This window comes from Anopheles coustani, chromosome 2, assembly GCF_943734705.1.
Source record: "Anopheles coustani chromosome 2, idAnoCousDA_361_x.2, whole genome shotgun sequence".
NCBI lineage: Eukaryota > Metazoa > Arthropoda > Insecta > Diptera > Culicidae > Anopheles > Anopheles coustani.
Genome location: NC_071289.1, coordinates 60,747,007 through 60,773,435, shown reverse-complemented (window position 1 = coordinate 60,773,435; position 26,429 = coordinate 60,747,007). Strand labels below are relative to the sequence as shown.

Here is a 26,429-nt window from a genome sequence, read left to right as displayed (position 1 = left end):
CTGAAGGTTAAACTGAACCGAGCAAACAGCACTAGATTTAGATGGAATCCAATTCTCTTCTCTTCTTTTGGAAACGACAACAACTAGCAATTTGAAAACATAAACAAAACTCAGAGCGATTGTCTAATTTTTCCTATATTTTTCTTAAAAAATCAAGGCGATTTGTTCGGGATGAACCCACCTGGATAGTACCCAACGAGAAATTTTGGCGTTATTTTGGGGTAAAAGAAATCTCTTCAGAACTGCCCGCTCTACTTTTCAGAATTCTTTTACCCCTTCTTTTGCAGCAGATTTCCTATGCAATCTAGGCGTAAACCGACTTCTGAAAAGAAGGGTAAAAAAATTCTCTTTATACTTGCGGGACGCCTCAAAAGAGAACGCTTTTGACGTGATTGTGCATTTATAATACTTATTTCTGACTATACGCGCAAAAAACGTATAACCATTCGTAGTAGATTATATGAGCTGAGTATATCGATAATAATAATAAATTATCGTCCGGTTCGGAAGGCGATCAGGCGAAACATCCCGAAATGGTCTGACCCCTCCTCTGATTCGTGCTGGCAAACAGCGACCATGGATCGTAGCAGGCTCCTTCGATGTACGATGTGCAGCACCACTTTGTCATGGCCAGTGAAAACACGTAGAACGCGTTGATGTTCACTTGAAGCCGCTTCTTCCTCCTTGTCGAAACACTGAAATGTGTGAAAAGCGCGGAAAAACCATCATCAGTAAGAACTCTGCTGTGGGTTCTTACACACGTACTTACTGTCTGGTGCGAGTTAACCCGGCCCCGGTTAACCACCCTGAGTCGGTCGATCCAAGCGCTGCTATCGAACACTGGCCACCGATACTATGTTACACCCGGTAACAACGGCTATAAGAAAAATCTAACAACTAATGAAACAACGAATACGCTGGTAAAAACACGGTCGAATGCTTGCTAGTTGGCCAGACTTGCACAGTAAACAGTAAACAGTAAACAAACAAAGGTTTGACAGCCAGTACCTCTTTCCACTACGGTGCCTGCCAAAAAAAAAATTATTGGTAGGTTACGAGGAGTCCATGCCTACCAAAAATACACTTGGCAAGGTTCTTCTTGGTAGGCATGTATACCTTTGGTAGGAAAGTGCAGCAAGGTTCTCCTTGGGTAATCACTTTGCATCCAACGTTTGTTTTGTGTCTTTGGTAGGATTTATAAACGAAAGAAGTTTAGTCCGCTAGCCTCGGTTTTCGCCGCTGTCAAAGTCCCGTTTGGTAACGAAAACCGTGGGCAGACTGTACATTGTCTTTAGATCAACTCGTTATGTGACTAATTCGACTCAAATCATTGTGAGTCGATTCAAATAGTTTAGGATCAAGTCAGAATCGAATCAAATCAAGTCCCAAACAAATGAAATCTGATTCGAGTCCTAATCGAATCAAACCTTTGGGGTCCGTCAAATGGGATTCGAATCTTTAGAATCTGTTTAGGGATCGAATCTTCGAATCATCCGAATCCCGATTCTGCCAACACTAGTATACATATTGTAAACATGTCATTTTGACACCTTCGCACGATTTTTCATGTGTTTTGTTGCGTGATATTCTTCAAGTTCGAACAGATTTTATTTTAACAATTATAGTATTTTCACTGAAAGTACCCGTGGAAGGTACGTCAACGACTCGCCATAATGTTATCCCGAGCATGCCGATTGATATCGAAGAATGCGCTTAGCGGGAGAGTAGTCTGCGTTCAGGTACGAAGATAACCGGGGACGGTCAATACCGGGTGCCATAACATTGCTTGGTGATTGCAGGAAGGTATATCGACTTATTCCAACCGTTCACGGGATTACCACATTGCTTCAGGACATGGCGGCTTAAGGTGTTCCCTTATTAATACGGGCACAAATGGAACACCGAAATTTTCATCCCTCAAGCCGATTACTGCGGCGGTGCTAGTGAGAAACCTCAGTGCAGGTGATGGAGATAAAACGGCACTACTGGATGTTATACCAGAACCCCCAACAATCCCCCAAGGGGCACCGGAAATCGCAGAACTGGTAGCTGGTGCTGAACCCGCGTTCGCTTCCCTTGGACTGGGAGGGTGGACACCGGTCGGTATCGTTCAAAACTGTATGGAATTTCTGCACATTGGGCTGGATTTGCCCTGGTGGGGTTGTATCGCGATCGGTACGGTTGTCGTGCGAACGCTGCTGTTTCCCCTGGTAATCGCTTCACAGCGAAACGCCGCCAAAATGAACAACCACATGCCTCAGATGCAGGTGTTGCAGATGAAGATGACCGAAGCGCGCCAAGCAGGAAACGCAATCGAATCCGCCCGCTACGGCCAGGAAATGGTTCTGTTTATGAAGGAGAAAAAGTTGAACCCACTAAAAAACATGCTAGTCCCGCTAGCCCAAGCGCCAATCTTCATTTCCTTCTTCATGGGCCTGCGCGAGATGGCGAACACTCCGGTGGAATCGATGCGCGATGGTGGACTGTTTTGGTTCACCGATTTGACGATCTGCGATCAGTTCTACGCTCTGCCCATCATTACCAGTCTTACATTGTTCCTTACCATTGAGCTCGGCACTGATAGTGCTCGTATGTCGGCAGCGAACATGCAGACCGCAAAATACATCCTCCGTGCAATGCCGCTTTTCATCTTCCCGTTCACTATAAATTTCCCCGGTGCGATCTTGTGCTATTGGGCGTGCAGTAACTTCTTTTCTTTGGTGCAGGTCGGCTTTCTGCGGATACCGAAAGTACGCGATTTTTTCAAGATTGATAGAATCGTTGCACACAAACCGGAAACGTTGCCCATCAAGAAGAAAGGTTTTACCGAAGGAATCAAAGAATGTAAGTACAGTCTCTACATATTTCACGATCTATCTCTTACTATGTTTCTAACTATTTTATAGCCTGGACAAACATGAAAATAAGCCGAGAACTTGAGGAACGAGCGCGCATCGATGAAATTCGTTTCCAAAAAGCCGGTAAAGGCCCAATGGTGAAAACTTACAAATACGACCCAACGGCACCCCGACCAGGCGCATCAACTACGGTGAATGCGAAAAAACGGTAATACGATAATATGGTCCTGACTGATCAAACTAAAATTCATTCAACAGACCGGTAAAGTAGTGGACCCCCTGCGGGTATTCAAAGCACGCAATAAAACAAGTCCCAAGTGTAAAGTTATCAACGTACCATACGGCGGCGTTTTATTTCAACGGAGCAGATATACACTGATTGATGACCTCCATGAGATGGGTGTTTTCAAGAGCCGCAGCCACACGCTCCTTATCGGCAAGCTGCTTGTTAACGGCATGCTCCGATGCGTGCGTACCAGGATTGATTTCTACCGACACATTGAACCGGGGCGGAAGAGCGCGCAAAAGTTTAACCTTTATCGACAGCCCAATCAGCGTAGCCATGCTGCAGTGCGGAATGGTTGGTGTGAATAAAATATCGATACTATTTTTCTCATTATCCACCGTGATCAGGCTCTGCTCCAGGACGTGTAGCTCTTCCAGGGTTAGCGGATGTTCCGGATCGTTGATGTTGCGTATTAGATCTACCAGTTCGATCGATTGAGAAGAAAAACACTTATTACGTCGTGAATTCGCAAGTATTTCTTTGCTTACCAAAAATCTCTCGCTCATCGAACGGATCGACCACATCCTCGTTTTCATCGTCGATAGTTAGTTTGCGATCTTCGCACTTTTTGTACACATTTGGGTTGATATTCTCTAGCTCGGTCATTTTATTTGCTGGGTAAAGCACAAGTTCCTCGCTGCCCGAAAACACGAAAACTGTGCTTCGTTTGTCCAAAACAAAATATTTACCTTTTGACAAAGGTTACTTAAGCAATGCTACGATTTGTAGAAATCATTTCAGTTTTTCAGCTGGAGTTTACAATTAACCCCTATAATGAAAAGTGAATTCACGACAAATAACTTAATCGCAAGTATAATTTACGTTCTTTCAAGTTTTGTCGAAAAATATGCAGTAATGTTTTTAAATGCAAGATTTGCAAGAAATCCTATTCCACCCGTTTCCAGAGGGTGACGCTTGACAGTTCCGCCTTGTTTACACTTACTACTACTTACACAACATCACGATGTTTTTCTGCAATTTTGTTAAATAACTACCCTTTGCCGGCGAATAATTATCGACTCGTGAACCTGTAATTGTTAAATAAGGTTTAAAAATGGCTTTTGTGTTAAGATTTGCAAAAGCTGTTCGAAACAACTGGAAGAAGTCTACAGTTTTTGCTAGTGCGCTGGCGTACGGTGTGTCGTACTCAAATGAAAAATACGAGTAAGTAGACGGCGAGAATAATCAGCCAGCTTAAAGATAAAAGAAACGGTTTGTTTCAGAATCAAACAGCTTATGCGACACTATTGCGCCGAAGCATCGCGATATGGAGATGTTAAAATAGGCCACAACCAACAACCACCGAAAGTTTTAGTTCTTCTCAATCCAGCTGCCAATCGAAAATCATCTGAAGAGGACGTAAGTTACACGTTGTCCGGCAAATGGCCATTTTAGTTTAATCAATTCTCTTTTCGTTCACCAGTTTCACAACTACTGTGAACCAATTCTACATCTTGCCGGTTTTGAGGTGGACGTTGTAAAGACCGATTCCGAAGGACATGCCCGACGATACGTGGAAGAGCTAGCGGTTCTACCAGATGCACTCATTGTTGGAGGCGGAGATGGAACGCTTTCCGAAGCGGTGTCCGGAATGAAACGCCGCGCTGATGGAACACAGTGTCCCGTAGGGGTGCTGCCATTAGGTCGAACAAACACGCTTGCAACGAAACTGTTCGCTGCCGATAGTGCAACGAGTTCTGATTTGGAAAATGTTCGCACCATGGCCAACGCAGCCTACGCGGTCATTGCGGGGAAGAAAGAAAAGAAAGATGTCATGCGTATCGAGGTCCTACCGAATGCGGCCGATGAAAAACCTCCCGAAAAACCGGTATACGCCGTCGGGGCGCTTCAGTGGGGCGCCTTTAGGGATATTCTTGCACTGAGAGATAAATACTGGTACACAGCGTCACTGCGTGACTACACCGCTTTCCTTTTCAATGCCTTTGATGGGGCGCACACGTGGAACTGTAAAGCGAAGCTTACGTACACGGAACCATGCCTTGGGTGTAGTAATTGCTACAAAGATATGGATGAACAGTGGGCCGCCACGAAGAAACAGGAACAACAGCCTAGACGATGGTGGTCAGTGTTTGTGCCACGAACGAAAACTTCCCCCAAGACAGATTATTCTAAAATTGTTAATGAAAACTGTTCCATTCGTCATGAAATTGAAGTGGATCCTTCGGAACTTGTTATCAAGACAGGTAACGTAGAGGATGGAAGCGAGGAGGTTGACACGAAGGAAAAATCCATGTTGAACTTAGTTTTAGGGGAACAGGTGGACTCTAGCTTCGGTTTCATCGGTAACAGTTGGGGGCGGGTGAAGGGTAGAAAATTCTTCGAATGTCCCGCAACGGACAATATTAGCATTCGCACGGTTGAGCTGCTACCGGAGCGGATAAAAGTAGAAGAGACCGATCCGGAAATGTATTATTCCATCGATAATGAGGCTTACGAAGTGCGACCTGTAAGAATAACACTTGTTCCGAAGGCAGTTGAAGTGTTCACCTTCTAAAAATGAGGTTGTAAAATAAATCAAAAAAATCAAAAAATTGTGCATCCAGCCCGAAAGTTAAAAATTTACATTTATTTCGTCATAAATATGGTAGATATAATCACACATTTTACACATGATATTCCGCACCAGCTACTCGCTCGTCGGTGATCCAGTTTATCAGCCAAACGCTGCCCTCCTGATCGAACCACAGAATAGAAATGAGAAGTGCATTAAAGAGTCCAAGTATGATACCTCCAATAACATCAAGTATATGATGGCGATACAGAATCAGGCGAGAAATGCAGAGCGCCACAGTCCAGGCAAGCAGTGGTGGCCAAAACACAATCATCACCGGATCGAGGAAGATCAGAAACGTCGTAATGAACACTCCACGAGAAACGTGCCCCGAGGGGAAGCTAAATTTGTCCGGGCCAAAGCAAAGTGGATCATCGTTGATTGCTGGACGTCGTCGGCGGGTTGCTGCTTTGATAACGGCCACCATCACGATGTCCGTGAGTAGACCGATGAACAGATTCACCTGCATCTGATACCACTCCGGCCTATTTATCATCCAGCAGAACGCCAGCCATCCAGCCAGCCAGGCGATTCCATGGCACGAGTATTCAAGCACTTTGCAGTGTGCCCGGAGCGACCGGAAGGGTACGAAATTAAGCGTAAAGCTGACGAATTGCTTCGTTAGCACCACATCCCACTCGAGCAGCTTCTTCAACGCAGGGGGAATATTTCGGCCCTCTTCGAGGCGAGTTTTCGAATCCACCTGTCGGGGATGATCAATAGGAAAACATATAGTCGATGCAGTAAAGCTAGAAGGTTTTTTTTACTTACATTGTCACCCATATTTTCGTTACAGACGGAATCGCGATAAAAATAAGTATTCTTCACGCTATGACGCTCGTCGACACCAGAAGACCGAATATAGTGAAAACCGTCTCCAGAATGATTGTGTTTCACAAACTGAAGGAAACTTTGTTCTCTTACTCGTCTACTAATTTTTCTTATCTTTGTTAGTATCAGCTGTATAAATTTATGTGTAAGTTTATTTTCTTTGGCCGGGTAGAAATAAGGCCTTGCCACACGATAGCAATCTTTCGCACACATTCAAACACGGTTGTCAAAATATGAAAAAATTAAGGATTCTGAAACCCACGGTGGGTTTCAAGACAGCGATTCGTTTGACATTCAACAAGATGACGAGACTAAAGCGACGGCTAGGCACAGCGGGAATCGCACGAATATTCCCGCCAGCTAGTGGGAATCCCGCTGGACGACGGGAAACTCCATATAAAAAAACGGATTTCGTTCCCGCTATGTTTAGAAAATGCGAAACTACGACCCGGCGGGCACGGACGCAGTTCCCAAGGGGATTTTTGAAATATTTCCGGCGCCTGGTCCGACCCGTTTTCGCGTCGAAAACGGGTCGGTCCAGGGCACGATGCGCAGTAAATTTCGACCCGATTTGACAGCGATGTTGACGGGCTGTCAGATTCAAATTTGATGGTGGCTTCAAATTCAAAATGGTGGGTTCGAAAAAAATTATCCATCTAGGTTCAAAAATAATATCCTCTCTAGGTCTGTTTTCCCTCCTCATTCCGTTATCTTTCCTCTTCCCTCTCCTAGCCACTACCTGTAATGCTCACTTGATTCGTTATTCTTTCTTTTTTTTTTACTGTCGCGGTCGTGGTTAACAGTGGTCGTGATTACATTTGGTGGTAGCTGTTGAAGAGAAATTTTTATTGTTTGGTTAGTGAGGATTGAACACTTATCGTTATACATACCATACGATGCGCAGACCGGTTGATCCATCGGCGATGTTGGAAAGTGTCTTGTTGATTGTCTGTTTTATTTTACGTAACGATGGATAAATTTTCTCAAAATTACACGCGTGGAATAAAGTAGGCAGTACAAAATCATGAAACCAGAGGTTGGTAGTTGAAAAAATTGACGAAGTTTACGCAGTTTAATAATGTGCTTGATTTTTCCATTGTGCTGTGATTTAGGTTTTAAAACTTAATTGACGGTGACTGCAGCATGTTTTGGTCAGAAATCACCCGCCAATAAAGTGTTAAGAGAAGAAGTATTCATGCTACAACATCCACCGGGACATTCCATGAGAAACCCACCGAAACAACTGAAAACCGGCTCAGGACATTTCTTCATCACTGTGTACCTTTTCAAATTCCCCCAGCATCGACAAATAACGGTATTTAATGAAATCATGTTACAAAGATATAACTTTTTATTTGTGCCATTTATAAGACAAATACTGTGTATCATTTATTTTTCACAACCATTAATATCATACCAGCATCTTAGCCATCGATTTCTGGCAAGTGAATCAGAGAACAACTCTTCTTGCATTAATTGCATGAGTTTTGTTGTCTACAAGGCTTGCTTTACATTAAGTTTGGTCCCATTTTATCTTTCCCAGTGTTTCGTTTCGCCAGCCCACCAGCAGTCGCTTCATGATGCTAAGATCGATAAGATGCAAACGATCCGCTACCACGACATCCTGGACTATGTAAAAAAGTTTAAATCTAAAAGAGGTGTCATCGTTCTTTGGTGTTCTGGATAGGCGCCTTGCCTGAATCCTCCATCAGTTCGTTGTGTTGCTTGTGTCCCAGAAAATACAATGATACGAGCAACGCTGCCGTATTGACCTACGACGGTACATTTCTGGTAACTGTTATAACGAGCATGTCCTACTACACCTGTGAAAATTAAATGAAAGAAAAATTAAATACATGTGAAATTGTCTGCCGATAAGTTTTGTAGTCAACCTGTTATAAATGCTCTTGCTGAAGTGTCTGCAATAATGGCCCTTAGATGTATCGACACATGTTTCCAGTTGATGTTTACTCCATATTCCACGAGGTTGTTCATCTCCGTGACCATGAGACGAAAAGATTCCTCAACGTTCGTCGGCTTCCTCCTACAATAGAAAATAGTTCTCGTCATCACTGGTACTTTCGGCATCTCACGGATATTACATAATATTGGGCAAAACTCCATGATGCCAATTTTATGCAATGGTATATGTTGCCATGAATATGTGTAGCATTACTAAAAAACAAAAAAATAAAAATTAGTTATTTACACCCACAATTATAATGCTTCAAAAATGCACCCGATGTGATACCAATACTGGCCGCCACTTATTTCCAATATCTCGATCGATGGCTTACGATTGGTTCCCAATAATGTTCTTGCACTTTTAGGTAAGCTTACTGCCTTAGCTTTTTCATAAAGTCCAAGATCATATCCACGCTCCAGAGCGTTTCGTTGTTATCGATATTCGATTCGCCACTCTTTCGCAAACATTTTAATTCGGGTTTCCGCCACATTTTCAAGAGATTTCTTGTACAAAATAGACACCAAGCTTTTACAACACGCTGCACGACCGTTTGTTTCAAAATGTAAACAATTCCTCAACGGGCTGTTGCTCACACACAAGTCTATGCTGTTGGCAACATAACGCGAGAGAAAAGGACGGAACGACAGAGCAGACAGCATTTGGATTGTCATTAGGAAGTGAGGGGTATGTCAAACGGTGGCGGAGTGGTTGCGGGGCAGCTCTCCCGTCGTGGAGGGTTTTTTTTGTATGGAACTTTCATGGGTTCGGGTCGAAACGTCAATTTGGCGCTCCTTCCCGCTAGGCGATTTCGAGTACTTTCCTCCATCCGCAACCACCCCTGACCTATACTTTGGATGTTGTGTACAAGACTTGGTGCATGCTTTCTCCCTTACACGCCCAGGCTATTTTTTGCTATCTTCCTCTTCTGTATTATGAACGTACCGCTTCGATCCAACATGGTGTGTGAAACATGGTGACCCGTATCTGTACACTCGTGTGTTTTACTTGTGTTGATGCGAGAATTGCTCGACGATTCGGCGGAAATTTGACAAGTCAGGTAGGCGCGCATATTTCAGTCAAGAGCAAGTCGCACTAACGACAACTCTATATTTTAGGTGATCTACGCGCAAGTGTTGAGGAATGGCATAGTGATCAACAAAATATCGCCAATATCTTCGCTTTCTGGATGAGTTAAAGTGGAAGTGGAATCAGAATTGTTGGAGCAGAAGGGTTCAGCGAATGTTCCGGAGGATTCAGCGACAACAGACATTGGAATTGGTAAGATAAAAAATGTAGTGAAAGCCTTCATACGTAGTGTAAAAGCGGACCCATTTTAAAGTGAGATTATTATTGTGTTAACACGTTAAGTGCTACGTCGGTCCCATGGGGCCGAGAGCATTCTTTCTCGTATGCCGGCGTAAACAAACGTTAGCAAGTGAAAAACGCATTAAGACTTAATGGAGGATCTTGCCAGGATGTGCAGAAGTGGTACAATTCGTTTTAGAATAAAGCGACTCTTTACGTTGAAGAAACAATTTCAGGTATGAACCGAGGTTGCCTTTCAATTCGAAAGAAATTCGTTAGCATTAAACATACATGGGTAGGTATCACAAACACAACTAAACTCCTCCGAGCATACTCACACAGCTACAATTTCTGGGCCACTGGATGCACGCACACATCCCCATTTGCTCTGTTTATTTGACTGCTCGAACGTCCTCCAACGTTCTACCGCGTGCAAGCTCCCATATAAAAACGTCCTCCTTTCACCCTGGCCCGAGGCCTGATGACACAAGTGGAGGACAACTTGCATGCGATCTCGCCTAGCGGGTTCCCGTTGTTTCTTCAACGTAAAGAGTCGCTTTATTCTAAAACGAATTGTACCACTTCTGCACATCCTGGCAAGATCCTCCATTAAGTCTTAATGCGTTTTTCACTTGCTAACGTTTGTTTACGCCGGCATACGAGAAAGAATGCTCTCGGCCCCATGGGACCGACGTAGCACTTAACGTGTTAACACAATAATAATCTCACTTTAAAATGGGTCCGCTTTTACACTACGTATGAAGGCTTTCACTACATTTTTTATCTTACCAATTCCAATGTCTGTTGTCGCTGAATCCTCCGGAACATTCGCTGAACCCTTCTGCTCCAACAATTCTGATTCCACTTCCACTTTAACTCATCCAGAAAGCGAAGATATTGGCGATATTTTGTTGATCACTATGCCATTCCTCAACACTTGCGCGTAGATCACCTAAAATATAGAGTTGTCGTTAGTGCGACTTGCTCTTGACTGAAATATGCGCGCCTACCTGACTTGTCAAATTTCCGCCGAATCGTCGAGCAATTCTCGCATCAACACAAGTAAAACACACGAGTGTACAGATACGGGTCACCATGTTTCACACACCATGTTGGATCGAAGCGGTACGTTCATAATACAGAAGAGGAAGATAGCAAAAAATAGCCTGGGCGTGTAAGGGAGAAAGCATGCACCAAGTCTTGTACACAACATCCAAAGTATAGGTCAGGGGTGGTTGCGGATGGAGGAAAGTACTCGAAATCGCCTAGCGGGTTGGGTTGGTTAATTGAAACGATTCATGAAAAGTTTCATTCGATTCCCAGCGAACGGCGGTACACTGAATATCGAGCAGTTTTTTGCCTTTTTCTTTCGGACCCCCCGATATTCGCTTAACGGGGGGTCGGATTACACGCACACAACGTTGAGTCAGAGGTGACACGCACACCAAGCGCGCCAGAAAAAAAAGAGAGCAAAAACATAGTTGCTCTCGTATTCCGCTCTCTACTATGTCCAGCCCCACTCTTTCTCCCACTCCCAACTGCTAGATATTCAGTGTATCGCCGTTCGCTGGGCGCTCTATGCACGTGTCAGCATGAGTAAAGGTCCATTGGATTTCGGTTCATGGAAATGAGCGAATCCGTTAAGCGGATATCGGGGGGTCCGAAAGAAAAAGGCAAAAACGTATATAGATGCGGCCGATGTTGTTGGAGAGAAATCAAAATGCGAGAAGTCTTCTACGCAAAATTTTGAGGAACTCAACAACACCACCCAGCGAACGGTGGTACACTGAAAATCGAGCAGTTTTTTGCCTTTTTCTTTCGAACCCCCCGATATCCGCTTAACGGGGGGTCGGATTACACGCACACAACGTTGAGTCAGAGGTGGCACGCACACCAAGCGCGTCAGGCAAAAAGAGAGCAAAAACATACATAGTTGCTCTCGTATTCCGCTCTCTACTATGCCCAGTCCCACTCTTTCTCCCACCTCCTGAAATGGGGTTAAATTCCTGAGATGTACAACCACACGAATAAATATGTCAATTACACATTTGCATAACTTACGCTTTTTATTTCGTTTATTGCAATTTACCCTGTTTGAATACGCTTGTATTGCATTCATATTAATGGACAAAGTAAAGTTTTGAATATTCTGTGAAACATGTACACAAGAACTCGATCCCTTAACTCCTAGTATGCGCATACTCCTAGTATGTCAAGCAATATTCGAGATACGCGGAAATTCGAGATACGCGGATTTCTCTGGTCCCCATTATCCGCGTATGTCGGATATCGACTGTATTTACTATTTGTTGTTACTATCTGGTGATACGTATTTTACCAAGATAACAACTAAATGTCATGAAAAATACCTAGAAACTTTAAACATTGACATACAAAATTTCCATCGTATGGGCAGATCCCTGCGTTTTTCATATGGTTGACAACCATATTAAAATGTGTCCGAAAGATTGAAGAAAATATTGCTGTCGTGTGGCTAAGCCTTATCAATCTAAGGAGCTTATTCAACGATCCATGGGATAGCGTGTAGGGCTTTTCCACACAGCGAGTATGGGCCGAGTTTTTAACAGGCGTCAAAAACTTGCACTGAATTTGACCGAGCATGCCTCGGTGCGGACGTCTTGCCCACCTGGACCGGTGCATCTGCCCCAATTTAGGATGTCAATATACCGTAAAATTACTTGATTTATTTTTAAATGGCTTAACTCAGCTAAAACCGGTGTGGTGCATCTTACCCCTCCGAAGCATGCCTTGCCTCACTTTCCCCTATATTATAATTTTGAAGACGTATTCTTTATAATATTATTTTTTATTATTATTTATTACATTCCATATTTCGTATTTTTTATTACATTCTTCGGTTCTAATCTCTTTTTTTTCCGGTATAAATTTTACCCGCATTTGAAAATATACGTTCGTGCGGAAATGATGTAGCCGGAATATATAATTTTTAGCTATGACATATAATTTCGGGAACTTATGCTGCTCTTCTTTCGATCACAACAAAGGACCACATTGAGAGTCAATAGCCAAGTGGTTGATGGTCAAATTTCACTATTGGCACTGATTTAGGATGAACTTGCTCTCTTGGATTATTTATGTGACTGATAAAATCAATAAGAATTTGATGAGATTGTGATACGGATTCTAACGGTGGTGCCTCCGTAACAAAAAGAATATCCTTGAAGTTTATCCGATAGCTCAGCATGTTCGTTCAAACTTAATTCAATCACGGTTACATTTATACCAGGTAGTTGAATCTGTCCACTTTCTGCATTCCTGCATTGGTCGCACGAAGTTAGTAAAATTCATGTCAGTTGATCATTGCACAATTCCGATATCGTTTGCAAAGCTAGAGTGGTTATGTTGGGTATGGAGTACAATTTGAGCAACATGTCTACAATTGCATAGCGTCAGTGATTCCATCCACATAATCCCTCACAACGCGTACGGATAACTAAAGTTCACGCATGACGCGATATTAGAAGCACTATACTAAAAACAGCACTTGAAAATAAAACAAGAAAATAAGTATAATACTTGGGTATCTCTGTAGAGCATAAAATAGTTACCGGTAGCTACGGCTCCACAGGTTGGGTTGTTATAATTGTTGATGGATCCATTAAGTCTGAGAGTTGCGCAGTGGTGCTTTTACAGATTTTACCAGATTCGGCACGTGGATTGAGAAGGCAGATGGTGTTTTCTGGACATCCACCATTTTGCATGGCACATGGACTGTAGAACATCGGGCAGACATCGGTCACTAGGGTTAACACGGAGCTTTCATATTCGATTGCATTATTCGGTTTTAAAAAAGGGTTTTGACGAACCCCTTCCTGGCTAATACTTTCGATCGTATCACTATGAAATGGAAAGAACATTGTACAGAAGTCATCTAAGTACATTTTTTTGTAAAGTATTTACCTGCCGTACTTCGACCAAAAAAGTTTCTCTTCAGTTGCGTCTAAATAATAAGTATCGGTAACATTGCTGACAATCGTGCGGATCCGCTTACTTCGACTATCCATACAGTCGATCTTGGATGTGTCTTCGTTTACGTAACAGAGTTCTCCAGTGGCGATGGATACTGTTATATCTTTAATCCCTCGAGTATCCAACAACAGTTCTGGTTCTGATCCATCGAGATTGGACCATTCAATCCCACGTTTTCCAAACGTTCTGAATAGTTTACCTTGCAGCGGATCAACAGTGATTCTATCATCACCATCGACATTGATCATCACCGTTGTACTCAAGTTCGGGTTGTCCATGTTAGCTACCTCGATAGTTTTCTTTTCGTAATCAACCCAGTATAGACGACGTGAGATCCAGTCCACTGCAAAATGTGTTGGATCGACTCCGTTCGTGAGAAAGGGTTTCTTATCCGTCCCATCGTACTTCGCACTGAAAATTGATTTTGTTTCTCGTTCAGCCCAGTAGAGACGGCCCTTAAAACAATCTTTATTGAGACAGGTAATGTTGTTTAAGGCAAGGACTTCAGGACCGTTCAACGCTGTATCATCATTTAATGAAAAGCGCTTGATGCTCACATTTTTCCCTGAAGTTAGTGCCCAAAACAACAAACCATGTTCAAAACGAGTCGCTGCGTTGCAATCAGTGTCTTTCTCAATCGTACCGTTGCAAGGCTTTAGATCCTTTAGCCACATTGTCGTGTTTGTGTATCGCATAATCCATGTTCTATATTTGGTAACGTCTGTAAACACCGTAGGTTTGGAACTGTCACATAGGTTTACCTCAACGTTCGGTCTTTTTGGACTGAATGAGACTATTCCCCGCAAGTACCACGTTTCACTAATGTTGAAAAACATACCACCTCCGAGATCCCCGTTGCACGCGCTGACGTTGTCTTTTCCCCCAGCACAGTACATTTTAGTTGTTAAACTGTTTCCATACGTTTCATTATCATATGCAACACATGTTTGAGTGTCCAATACAGGTATCGTTGCTTGTTGAAGTGTATCCGATTCTTCATCATCTTCGTTCAAACCAAATCCAATCACTGTTCCTTGCGATCCAAATATTTGATTTTCATCAATATCATCTTTCCAAATGGGCACTGGTCGTACAAAGTCTGTTATGTAAATATCAGACGTCAACTTTAGAATTGCAATATCGTTCGCCAGACTTGGGTGGTCATATTCTGGATGAATAATAATTTTCGACACATTCAACTGTTGCGCTTCGCTAGTTGTGGCGTCTCTATATTTACGGCCACCGAACACAAGTATCTCATTTTCACGACAGACACTAGCACCAATAATAGCACAATGAGCAGCTGAAGAATAAAATCAGTTATTAGATGTTAAATAGGTACATGTCCCTCAAAGTGTGATTACCAGTAAGGATTGTGTTGCTGTCAACGAAAGTTCCCCCGCAAAATCCAGCTCCGATGTATAACGTGGCATGCCATGGCCATTTCCCAGGTATAGCTTCTACGCCGTTATGAATAAGGGAAACGATATGACCATGAGCTTGAGAATTACCATTGGAGAATGAAAGGAAGAAACTCATAAACTGTATCCAAGAAACAGCAAATTTTTGAAATCTTAAAATTCTGCACGGTGACATTTTACTACGTAACATTTTTTCCAATGTTCGTACTCTTCACTGCCACCAAACACCGATCTGTACAGGTCGAAATAAAACACACGACTGATGGAGCCTTCATCTTGAGCGTTACAAAGATCCTACCACACTAGTCAGCTTAGAAAGGTATTCCCATGTTTCCATAGCAATATTGGAAGAAAAGAAGAAGAAAGAGCGTGATCCTTATGGACTGGTTTACTGGTAAAACTGGTTTTAGCGGTCAGTTTATTGCTTTTACGATTCCATACACCGCTCTCAAAATAGTGCATGTCTTTAAAAGCTCAAAGTAACCTTTTCTTGAGCAAATTCTTTTCTTTATACATGATTTCAATAGCGTTTGGAACGCTCTTGAAACGCAAAAGTGAAAATAGATGCCATTTGTGTGAAAAATTAAATTTTAGAATATAAATTATGCAGTAAATTTGACTGCCATCCTGCCTCTCGTCAACTGTAAATGGGAGAACTAAACGAATGTTTGTTTCTTGATTTTTAGCACCTACAACCAAATATGACATGAGATATTTTATAGAGTACTTAGATTAACTCATGAGCGTTTAGGATTCTAACAGATTACAGCCCTGCACAAATGTTGTATGTTTTATAAACATTTCAGATAGTTCTGAAAATGAAGCTCGAGTTTTTGTAAGAAGTAAAGATTTTAGTTGAAAAGAGGACCATTTAGGCTGGGCTGCATGGGGGTCAAGCTAAATGTGTCCTCCGGTCCGCGGTGACGGTGGCGAGAGAGGACTCCAACCAGAACTGGTCAGACCTCTTCCAGTCAGATGCACAACATTATCAGATTTATTATATTTTTGCATAATTTGAATATTAAAGCACAAAAAATATGTAAATTGGACACCGAAGCGTCAAACCGCAGCACATGGCCAACCACGAACGGACGAAGTGCAATCCAGCGTCTCACGTACGCACACGAACAGACCCATACTGCCTGTAGTGAATTACCGTCTGTATGTTTTTTTTTGTATTCGTTTGTCCAACAACTTTGATACTGCAGTTTTTTTTTTAAAGAACAGTCCTACCTGCCCAACATCGATCAGTCCCATATAACTGTGGCATGGCATGGGGATCGCATGAAGCAATAAAAAAAACACAGGGCTCAGATCGCTCAGTAGAACTATACCTCATTAACCTTCAGCTGTTCAACCAAACTACGTAAAAGTTCAAACGGCCTACCCGGGAAGTCCATACATTTTGTAGGGGAAATTCCGTTTCCTGTACTTCGGACTAAATATATTTTTATTGAGATATCGGATCAATTTGAAATTTTCAGTGAAGATACTTGAGAATGTTTTCCAAAAGCAACGAATCAGTATCCTCTCACGATATCTTTTAGTGATTAAGGGTACTAGACATCGCTATCGGAGCATGTACCACTTTTAAGAATTAGGCGACAATCCTTCCTGTTGCAAAGGTCCCGGAAGCCTGGGGACTCTAGTTGGAAGGAAAACATTGTGAGGTGCGAGCCCAGTTCAAGGCATTCTCCAGAGAACAATCGGGGTAATATTGGTTGTTAATATTAGGGTAATACTGTTGTCATTCGTTTCCCGGGGTACCTTAGGACCGGCATTCTTCGCGGCTGTTGCAGTGCGGTAACGAGGTCGAACGACGGATTTTCTTTAATTCGCGGCTGTGGGTCGTTATAAATTACTTCGGTTGACTTCATCCGGTGTCCCGCACCCATGCTACCTTAGAGGTCAGTCATGATTCGTCAAACTGATTCCGACAGAAAGGGTGCTGGTTTGTTTTAATTTCATTTTCGGTAAAATCCCAAATTAGGCCTCCCCAGCCGTGCCTACACCATCCCAGCGTGCAAAATCATCATACTGTTTCGTTTTGCCTAATTGACAATTGTTAACAGCTGTTGCTGCACCAACGTTGTGCTCGAGTCGCATGTAGATTGCGGCTCATCAAACAAACTGAAATCAGAACCTTTCGGGACAAAATGTAAACCTTTCGGCATCAGGTGCGGTCGTGTGCCCAAATAAACACATAAAACGAAAGGGACACGATGCACCGGAAACGAGACGTTTAGGCATGCGTGGCACGATTGCGGTTCCACGCATGAAGCGAACGAAGGAAAATAGTTAAGCGACAATTGTCACACCAAGAGGACTAGGATAATGAGTCCTATTCCTATTCCAATAAGAACAATGCACGTTCAATGCGTGGGAATTATCCGTCTCACACATATTATCACAATCTATGTAAACATCACCACCATACCAGGAAGAAATTCTTCTCCGACTAGAGTAACCTCGTTGGTTTTTATCTGTTCTCACTCACTGCCATATCCGAAAGTTCGAAGCACCCAGTCTCCCTTTTCAAAGCATAGGCCTCCACCACACGCAGAGGCAACTAGCTGAAAAGTAATAGAGATCCAGGGACTTTGACAATTTGCCGGCAGAAACATAACTTCCCGTTGCACACCGATAACCAAGCAAGGAGGTCTTCCTTCGCGGGACTTACACACTGGGATTTGTGAGCGGAGGCACCTAAAAGGTATGCAATGCGTGGTACAAATGCCGTTGTGTGAACCGTTTGAATTGAATGTCTCGTTAAATTAAAGATTATGGTCATACTGGACAGGATGTACAACATGAACTCCCTCATGGATTACTTGCATGAGTTTATGAAAATTCGGCTACGCAATCAACCTTGGGGTACGGTATGAGGAGGGCCCACGGGCTTTCTTATTTCACAAATTTATAACAAACTCCCTTTTTTGGTATACTACCTAGCGCAGTCCGCTCGATGCGCTCGCTGCGGGCGCGCCGCCGTTTCAAACTACAGTCGGACGTCGATTATCCGGGGCCGGATTAACATGACATGAGATATATTATATGATCATCATCATCATCATCGTCAACAACTCGGATAATGGTCATTCTACTGTATTTTTTTGTAAAAAATAGGTTCCAGAAATTTTTCTAAAGCCTAACTTGCAAATCGCGCAAAAAACTCAATCTATGTCCATTGGACATTCTACCCAGCGTTCGATTTGAGTAAACTTAAATCAATTACATTGTTTCTAGATCGACTAGTTATGTGACTAATTCGACTCAAATCATTGTGAGTCGATTTAAACAGTTTAGGATCAAGCCAGAATCGAATCTAATCGAGTCTCATACGCTTTCCAGACTGCACCGTCGCGTAACTCGGGGTCCACACTGCAGCGCGACGTCTCGTTTCAAAAGTAGCCCAGTTTCGGCAGAACAATCGCGCAAGCCAAGCGCGACAAAGGTAGGGGAGTATGTGGAAATATGTATCACATTGGGGCGCAAACTCGACTAATTTTTTTTATTAAATTTTGAGGTAGTAATGCATGATATTTGTTTAGCTACGTATTTTATGCACCCTGAGTGAGTTTGGCGCTTCCACATTTGAAATTCATTGAGAAAACAAACTTAAACAAACAACGACGATATTTTGGCCCGCCGTAGGAAGTATCCCGGTTGACAAAAATTCAAATTTTTTGCAGCTGTCATGTAGTACCAGCAAGTTTTTCCATGGCAGATTGCTGGGACTCTTGCTGGAACTACATAGTACCAGCAACAATGTCAATTTCTGTCAACCGGGATATATTTCTCCGTCATCTCCTACTTGTTGAAGAGCAGTTTGTTTACGTTTCGGCACCCGAAAAAAACTTGGTAAAAATATTAATTAAAACGGAGTTTGATAACTGAATTACATTTGTGAAGCCTAAAAATAAGTAGTACAACGAAAAATCCCATGTTTCGTGAAGAATATTGCTCGTTTTGTTCGCGTTTGTGATTCGGTTTGTTTACGTTTTGTCCAGCTGTCGGTTTGTTTACGTTTCGAATTGACGTTTGTCAAGAGCTAGCGCGACGTCGCGTTTTTCGCTGTTTCCACACTAGGCGATTTGTGCGACATTTTTTTGTATGGAGTTCGGTCGCCTGTCAGGCGACGTCGCGATTCGTGACGGGACGTCGCGCTGTAGTGTGGACCCCGAGTAACTCGTCGCGTATAAAATAAACCTTGCGCGATGTCGCGCGAATCGCGCTAGGTTTTTTTTTTTGCATGGAGTTCAGCGCCTGTCAGGCGACGTAGCGCTGTAGTGTGGACCCCGAGTCAAACCAATCAAATCTGATTCGAATCATAATCGAATCAAATCTTAAGAATCTGTCAGATGGGATTCGAATCTTTAGAATCCGTCAAATCAAGATGATTAAATACTGAATAGGTGACTTTTTAGGAGGTATTTTTTTAGAAAATGGCGACCGTGGCTTTTGACAGCATGGTGATAAACAGCATAGAATGTAAACAACTATGCGAGTAAAGAGAAGGTACGTGAGGTGAAACATCGATACATTTGGTCGAAAAATCGGTGACCCACTACGGCCGACGGCTTCTTAAACATTTTCCATGCGAACAAAACGAAAGCAATTGAAGAATCGGTTTGTTTGGCCCTCGAGCGTTGATGTTTGTTTATCTTCTAAGGACGATTCCTGCCAAATTTGAGTATCAGCATACTGTCACAGTTTCAGTTCGGTAGTGCATCAGAGCGGATGTTAGCAGTGCATAAGTTTCCTGAAAGGGTTAGCGGAAAAGTAAGGTTACGGCACGACCGCGTGGTGACGCCGAGCTGGAGCTCAGGTCAGACAAATCCTAGCTGCCGCACATCTCGTTCTGTTTGAGTCAATCAAGCGGACCACGAGTTCTTGTGTCCTGACAACGGAAGGAATTATCCCTCCCGTGGCCGGCGGGTGGACATATGGCTATTATTAGCCGGTCCTAAAGGACGAGCCCCTTCATAGGAGTTCGGACAGAGTTGGTACGCCTCTGATTACGTGTAAGGGAACAAATTGTTCGACTTAGCGTAGGAGGATATACCCCGACTCGCATATCGAAAGAAGAAGAAGAAGAAGCATACTGTCAAAATGCTCTACATTCCGCTACCTTATATAGTGTGTATTTATCTTGCGTCAAACGGGATTGAAATCTTTAGAATCCGTCTAGGGATCGAATCTTCGAATCTTCCGAATCCCGATTCTGCCAACACTAAACGGAATGTTTCCATCATGGTCAACCTGACGAACTACGGCAGGAATATTTGTAAATAAACACATTTTCTATGCGTAACTTCGCGTGTTACTTTTGTTTTTCACAACAATAATTAGAAATTTGTTGTAGGAAGTTAAAATAAAGGATTAAAATCTTATGTGCTTCATTTCCGCAACCGGCAAACAAACGTCATTTGAGTGTCCACAATCATACAACGTGCAACAACCTTCCTCGTGCCGATAAGAAATTGCATAGTTGCTCGAAAACAAAACTGTTCAAGCTTACTTGCTTTATTATTTCTCCGTCCAGTAACGATAGGTATTTCATCCCATTTAAATCTTGTGATGCAAAACAAACTACATTTAAATACTCGTTATGTTTTTCTTATTTTTTGTTCAACAGGTACTGTATATTTGACGGTGTGATATTTCGTGCGGCGCACACTGCGCAAAATCGTCTAATCGTGAATTTCGTGATCACCAACACGGCTGAAAGCGGTGGGAAAACTCGATTTCCATCTCACCGAACGTATAAGCAACAGCTGCTCGGAGGAAAACAGCCAGTTTTTCACACGCATCCGGAACGATAACATCTTGTGTGACTTCCCGTGCCGGAGACATCTGGATTAGATTTGCCGGCCGTTCTATCTTGTCCTATTACAAAGTTCAATCGGTTCGAATAGACTAACGGACGGAAAGCGAGCCCGTGGAATTGTGAAAAGTCTACTTTATTGTTGCAAAGAGTAGTACGTTCATAATTGGTGCCAGCAAAAGAATGGATGATTCAATCGATGAGGAGGTGATCTCGGGTGGTTCAACCGTTACAGTCGAGTTCAGGTAAGAGCGTGCGTCAGTGGAAAAGTTGGTGCCGTCATTCAGAAAAATATAGCACACGTTAAACAAAAATGCTATTCTTACCGCATGATACGATGGGGGTGACCGATGGTAGCCGACTCAGATTACATGTGGGCACGGTGAAATGGTCGGTGAACGGTTTCATTTCCACCATTTCCTGCGGAGGTGACGACCGATTTCCAATTTATTTAAAAAAAATTTCCCTTTGCCTTATTCCAACAGTGGTGGAGCAGAAACGCTCTTCGGTGGGGTAAAAGAACACATCGTCCCGCTGGATGGTTCAAAAATAGGTAAAATAACGAAAACGAAAACCGGCAAACTCGTGCAAACAAATCGTAATGATTGTACTATGTCACACCTTGTTTCTCTATTTTTATTTAGTATTACTCGAGGAGATGCTTCGGTGGCTCCGGGACAATCTGCTTACAGGCGATCCGAATCTTTTCCTCCAGGATCACAGTGTACGACCGGGAATCCTAGTGATGATCAACGATACCGATTGGGATCTGATGGTAAGTGTGGGATATTCCTCATTTTGACTTATTTACAATCTACCAGAAGTACCGATCTTCTAACGTTGTTTTATCGTGTATTAATGTTTCTTTCCTTTGACTCTTTTCTTACAGGGCGAAACCGAGTACATCTTACAACCAGGTGACCATATCCTCTTCATTTCCACCTTGCACGGAGGATAAACACCACGCCTGAAAATGAAAACTGTGATAAAGTACTACTACAACTACTTCTACTACTACTACTACTACTACTACTACTACTACTTCTATTGATACTACTGAAGCTATTACTACTCGCTACCTACACAGAAAACAGCGAGATCGTTTAAGATTGGTTCTAGTGTTAAGCGAAACTGCCTTCCTTTTTTTCAAACCCCCGGTGTTGTACACACGCACTGCATGTAGTGACTTTTGATAAGACTCGATCGCCCAGGAAAAACCGAGAACGCCAACGATCGTACGGTGGCACGGTGAGACGCAACGTCTGGTATCGTAAAGTCAACAGAAAGTTCGAGTGCTACGCGAGACAAAATCAAGACACGGAGAGTGTTTTATGTTTTGTTTTTTTTTTGAATTCGGTGCGTGCGTATTTGCTGAAATTTTCCTAATTAATCGCACAGAATGATGTAAGCAAGGGAGCCAAATTAATCCGTTTGATATTTTTAAAGCTGAACAGACTTGGCGCATAACCACTTCCTACGATAACTGGTTTTTTTACTTCGGTTTTGTTTATGATTATCGTACGGTGGAAAAGAGTTAATGAAAATATACCAATGTAAGTTGATTACTTCATCCATTTTTCTTTCCTTGCCATGCCGCGGCCCGCGCTCCCGATTCCGATAAATCCACGTCCGCTCCTACGCGTTTGTAGATATTTCGACGAAATTGACCGTTTGCTGTGCTGTGAAACATGGAACTGGCAGACGGTTTGCGTCTTCTTTCATCTGTTTGCCATATATTAATCGGCTTGTTTAGATCGTTCGTAACATGGATGTGGTCCGAATTGATGGTACATTGTAGGATGCTGGCACCATATCCATTCCTCCGTTCAAAATAGCTTTGAAAACCCAGGAATCGTTACAGAGCAAACAACGAAAAGTAGCGTTTTTCTATCAATCCGCAAAAGATCCACGTTTTGCGTACATATGCTCACTTGCCAACGGCTATTAGGGGTGGCAAATCTAACGCTTCTCTCGGTCAACATTGGACGTCAACGTCGAACGTAGGACGAATGATCTAGCCAGAGAGAGAGAGAGAGAGAGGGTCGAAAAAGGTAGAGTTCACTTTTGAACGAACTTCGAGTGTTAAGTGCTTCCCTCTGCTCGGAAACACACACACTTTTCACGCCACTCGAGACACTCGGTGTGTAAACTATTGGAGAAATGAAGTGCCGGAACGTCACGTCCGTTCGGTGGAGACGCTGGCGACGCTTGCGACGCTTGTTTCGTCGAGACTAAAAATAACGGCCACACCGAACAGGAAAATGGTTTTTTGGTTCAAGTACATTTTGGAGCTGTTTTTTTCCGTGCTCGTGCTTCCTGCAACGCCAGAAAGCGGATGGTGGGAGAGGCCCGAAACTTGAAGCGATCCTGTCAACACATGGCGCACCACCTTAGTACGTGCGAAAACGTGGAACTCCCCCGCCCACGTTGGGGGGGATGAATTTGGGGCACGATTTATTTGCCAAACAAAACCTACAAGACTGTTGATGTTTTTGTTTTCAATTTCAAATATGAAACCGGACGGGCCCACTCGTGGCCACGAAGATAGTTTACGGTGGGCAAATGTGTGCTGGGCAGCACGAGATCATTGGGATCGTTGGGTATGATTAGCGGATAGGGAGGGTTTGTTCTCCTCTCCTCTTGGCCATGCATTTTATATTTATCACTGGCCAAAATCGTAATGGCCACATAAAGTGCCAAATTGGACGCAGGCGAAATGTTTATAGTTGGCTCAGTTACGGATGATCTATTTTTACCCCGTGAGGTTATTAAGGATAAAAGAAGCATCTCATCGGCAGGCACCGAATTGGACGAACCTACGAGGAAAATAATTGAAAAAAAAGCTATAGGAAAAGCATCATGCATTTTTCCTCCATCTTGACTAGCTGTATGGGAGACCTTCGTGCAATTCAATTAAGTCAATTTATTGTTTGATCTATCGATCGGATACAGGAAGGAGACGACCGACTGTTTCTATTCTTAACGCCACACAAATGCTTACTACCTTTCCGATACGCTTTCGTCCGCAGGTGGTAACGGTGGTCGGTTGCCGGTGTGTCTGATCTGATCGTGAACTTTCCCCGCCCAAACACCGATCGTCTTTGATCTACTGCCAAGCGGATCGGATCAAACGTAAAGCCGGCTCGTACTTTCGCTCGAAAGATCAAAAACCCCACAAACGAATTTCACCAGACGGATAGTTTTTAGGATTTCAAGTTCATTGAAACGATCAATTCGGCGGCATAGCTCTGGGTTTAGCGATCGGGTTGGACAATGGGGTGCACACGTATAATACAGTTTAGGATAAACGCTGGCGATGCACGTCACGGCGAACGAAAAGGAAAGGCCAACAAGGAAGGTGTTTCTCGTGGAAGAAAGGCAAAAGAAGAGTGTTCCTCGTTCGGTGGCGGGAGATATTTTTAGAAGGTTCAAAATGTCTTCTACCACCACGCGTAAAACCGTGACACCTTCTTCTTCGCCCGGCTAGCCGTAAGGAAAGATAGCCGACCCGCAGCCCCGACTGCCGTGGTCGTCCTTTCGTTCCTCCACCAAGCGTAGTAAACGCTCTTGTTGTTGTTGATTTGAAATTGGCGTTCACTACAGGCGCAAACATGGACGCATGGGAGGGGAAACGCATCCACCGAGCCGCTACGGGTATCGGATGAGGCGGTGGAACGATTTATTGCAGCGCGTTAAATTCAAACTGACTGCATCCAAAAATAGAACCAACCGATCGCGGTTGGCATTGATTTGGACGCAGTACGGAAAACATACGGACACAAATGAGATTGCAAGGAGGGTTTGGGGTATGGTAGAGGAAAGAAGGCAGTGCAAGTGTGAACAGTTTTTCTCTTTTTTCCACCTTCTTTGCGACGAGTATTGAAAGAAGAGGAAGCGAGAACTGCACCGGGGGGAAAATGAATTTTTCACTCAGCAACCCGAGACAATGCGACCGACCGGAAGAGACGTTCAATGTGGCTTCCAGGCTTCGGTGGACGATGGTCAGGAATTGCATTTCTATGACATAAATGGGGTAACAGGTACATGAACCCTACTGTCCGGCAATTAGATTCGTCTCAAGTAAATCAAGCAGCAACAGGATGGGTAGATTGTTCTTCAGCAATTAGCGCTTCTCGTAGTCGTTTCGCAATGTGCAAGACATTCTTCAAATATTTTTCATTCCTGCAACCCAAAGCAAAACGGTGGCATGCGCCAAGAACCTACATATTTCACAGGTAGTGCCCTTCCCCAAAGGTTCGTTCCTCAACATCCTAGAACCGGCAGCGTCCTCGGGTGGATGCGCATGCATCAGGTGTCGGTCATCCCGGAAGCCACGCGCTCGGAAGCCGGTATTGACAGGCCGCATCCGCTCGGAAGTGCGGGTAATTTTCGCGCATCTTAACCCACCACGTAGAGACCGAGTGTGGGTTGGCTGTCTGCGGGTGAATGTCGGACAGTTGGCCGTGATCGGAGCTGATGGATGAGAAGTTGACACGATGAACTACTGGGACAGTGTACGGAACTGGCGTTGGTGATGCTGATGATGCGTTGCTCAAGGTTCCCAGAGCGAAAATATAACCATCCGCATCGAGGAACACCCCATCATGCACGTGTTCCCTGTGCGCGTGCGGCGCACTCTGGAGCGTAAACAAACCCAGATTGGCGGGCGTGTGGACAGCACCATCCATTAGACAGCGTATGCCCTTGAACTGCCAAAGGAAAATAGCAATTGTTTGTTGCTCTCTGCTACGGGCGTGAAAAAAGTAGAGGTTTGGTAGTTGGTCCTTTGTAGTGTACGTAAGAGATCATTAAGCTCATTACGCATATTTAGTGATAAGACTTTACACGTTGTTGAATAAACAATGAGCTTTAACTTAAATAAACACATTTTGAATTAAAATTTAACATTCATAAAAACTTTGCTAAGCATCTGATTAAAATTTGGCTTTCAAACATACTTTCCATGCATAATTCATCCAACACAAACAAAAAAAGTTGAAAATTGACATGCTTATTCAGAAAACGTGGTAACGCCGGTTAGAGCGCCGGGTATGAGCCGGCGCCGTCGGCTCATGAGCGCCGGGTCTCACAACCTCGATGATGTGATTTGAATCCCATCCGAGAAGATACGGAAAACAATAAATATTTAATAAATAAAATTTAAAATCTAAAACAGCTTTCCAAATAAGTATATTTTGGACTTTTCAGGGATCTACATCTAATTCATTTGTATTATTAATAGTTAATAACGTTTGTATATGTTTATTACCGTATAACTTTTTTTCAATATGAAACTCCAATTGTGTAAGGGAATTTGATTTTTGGTATATTCCCATACAAACCAGGCTCCCT

At 43.3% G+C, this 26,429-nt stretch overlaps 5 protein-coding genes across 5 annotated transcripts; 3 read left to right on the top strand and 2 right to left on the bottom strand.

The window, feature by feature from the left end:
* Positions 1-1,563: 1,563 nt before the first annotated feature.
* On the top strand, positions 1,564-3,193 carry LOC131262228 (mitochondrial inner membrane protein OXA1L). The gene is made up of 3 exons (XM_058264182.1): positions 1,564-1,739; positions 1,800-2,844; positions 2,907-3,193. Exons 1-3 carry the CDS (start codon positions 1,674-1,676, stop codon positions 3,068-3,070), a joined length of 1,275 nt encoding a protein of 424 aa, XP_058120165.1. The 5' UTR covers positions 1,564-1,673; the 3' UTR covers positions 3,071-3,193.
* LOC131262229 (MIP18 family protein galla-2) lies at positions 3,189-3,799 on the bottom strand. The gene is made up of 2 exons (XM_058264183.1): positions 3,633-3,799; positions 3,189-3,562 (listed from the first exon to the last, which is right to left on the bottom strand). The coding sequence occupies exons 1-2, from the start codon at positions 3,748-3,750 to the stop codon at positions 3,210-3,212; spliced, it is 471 nt and encodes a 156-aa protein (XP_058120166.1). The 5' UTR covers positions 3,751-3,799; the 3' UTR covers positions 3,189-3,209.
* A 310-nt stretch (positions 3,800-4,109) lies between these two features.
* On the top strand, positions 4,110-5,706 carry LOC131261826 (acylglycerol kinase, mitochondrial). The gene is made up of 3 exons (XM_058263664.1): positions 4,110-4,308; positions 4,368-4,503; positions 4,568-5,706. Exons 1-3 carry the CDS (start codon positions 4,199-4,201, stop codon positions 5,657-5,659), a joined length of 1,338 nt encoding a protein of 445 aa, XP_058119647.1. The 5' UTR covers positions 4,110-4,198; the 3' UTR covers positions 5,660-5,706.
* Positions 5,704-6,742, bottom strand: LOC131261827 (polyisoprenoid diphosphate/phosphate phosphohydrolase PLPP6). Its single transcript, XM_058263665.1, has 2 exons — positions 6,488-6,742; positions 5,704-6,419 (listed from the first exon to the last, which is right to left on the bottom strand). Exons 1-2 carry the CDS (start codon positions 6,497-6,499, stop codon positions 5,769-5,771), a joined length of 663 nt encoding a protein of 220 aa, XP_058119648.1. The 5' UTR covers positions 6,500-6,742; the 3' UTR covers positions 5,704-5,768.
* A 13,763-nt stretch (positions 6,743-20,505) lies between these two features.
* Positions 20,506-22,647, top strand: LOC131263271 (ubiquitin-related modifier 1 homolog). Its single transcript, XM_058265443.1, has 6 exons — positions 20,506-20,537; positions 20,616-20,804; positions 20,889-21,322; positions 21,563-21,630; positions 21,722-21,852; positions 21,967-22,647. Exons 3-6 carry the CDS (start codon positions 21,261-21,263, stop codon positions 22,033-22,035), a joined length of 330 nt encoding a protein of 109 aa, XP_058121426.1. The 5' UTR covers positions 20,506-20,537; positions 20,616-20,804; positions 20,889-21,260; the 3' UTR covers positions 22,036-22,647.
* The last annotated feature ends 3,782 nt before the right edge of the window (positions 22,648-26,429 follow it).

Excerpts from the sequence above, each read along its gene's own strand:
- LOC131261826 (XM_058263664.1), top strand. The coding sequence starts at position 4,199 with ATGGCTTTTGTGTTAAGATTTGCAAAAGCTGTTCGAAACAACTGGAAG. Across the intron at positions 4,309-4,367 it reads TACTCAAATGAAAAATACGA|AATCAAACAGCTTATGCGAC; the intron begins GTAAGTAGACGG and ends GGTTTGTTTCAG. Across the intron at positions 4,504-4,567 it reads GAAAATCATCTGAAGAGGAC|TTTCACAACTACTGTGAACC; the intron begins GTAAGTTACACG and ends TTCGTTCACCAG.
- LOC131262228 (XM_058264182.1), top strand. The coding sequence starts at position 1,674 with ATGTTATCCCGAGCATGCCGATTGATATCGAAGAATGCGCTTAGCGGG. Across the intron at positions 1,740-1,799 it reads GGAGAGTAGTCTGCGTTCAG|GAAGGTATATCGACTTATTC; the intron begins GTACGAAGATAA and ends TGGTGATTGCAG. Across the intron at positions 2,845-2,906 it reads TACCGAAGGAATCAAAGAAT|CCTGGACAAACATGAAAATA; the intron begins GTAAGTACAGTC and ends ACTATTTTATAG.
- LOC131262229 (XM_058264183.1), bottom strand. The coding sequence starts at position 3,750 with ATGACCGAGCTAGAGAATATCAACCCAAATGTGTACAAAAAGTGCGAA. Across the intron at positions 3,563-3,632 it reads CGATGAGCGAGAGATTTTTG|ATCTAATACGCAACATCAAC; the intron begins GTAAGCAAAGAA and ends TCGAACTGGTAG.
- LOC131263271 (XM_058265443.1), top strand. The coding sequence starts at position 21,261 with ATGGATGATTCAATCGATGAGGAGGTGATCTCGGGTGGTTCAACCGTT. Across the intron at positions 21,323-21,562 it reads ACCGTTACAGTCGAGTTCAG|TGGTGGAGCAGAAACGCTCT; the intron begins GTAAGAGCGTGC and ends TTATTCCAACAG. Across the intron at positions 21,631-21,721 it reads GCTGGATGGTTCAAAAATAG|TATTACTCGAGGAGATGCTT; the intron begins GTAAAATAACGA and ends ATTTTTATTTAG.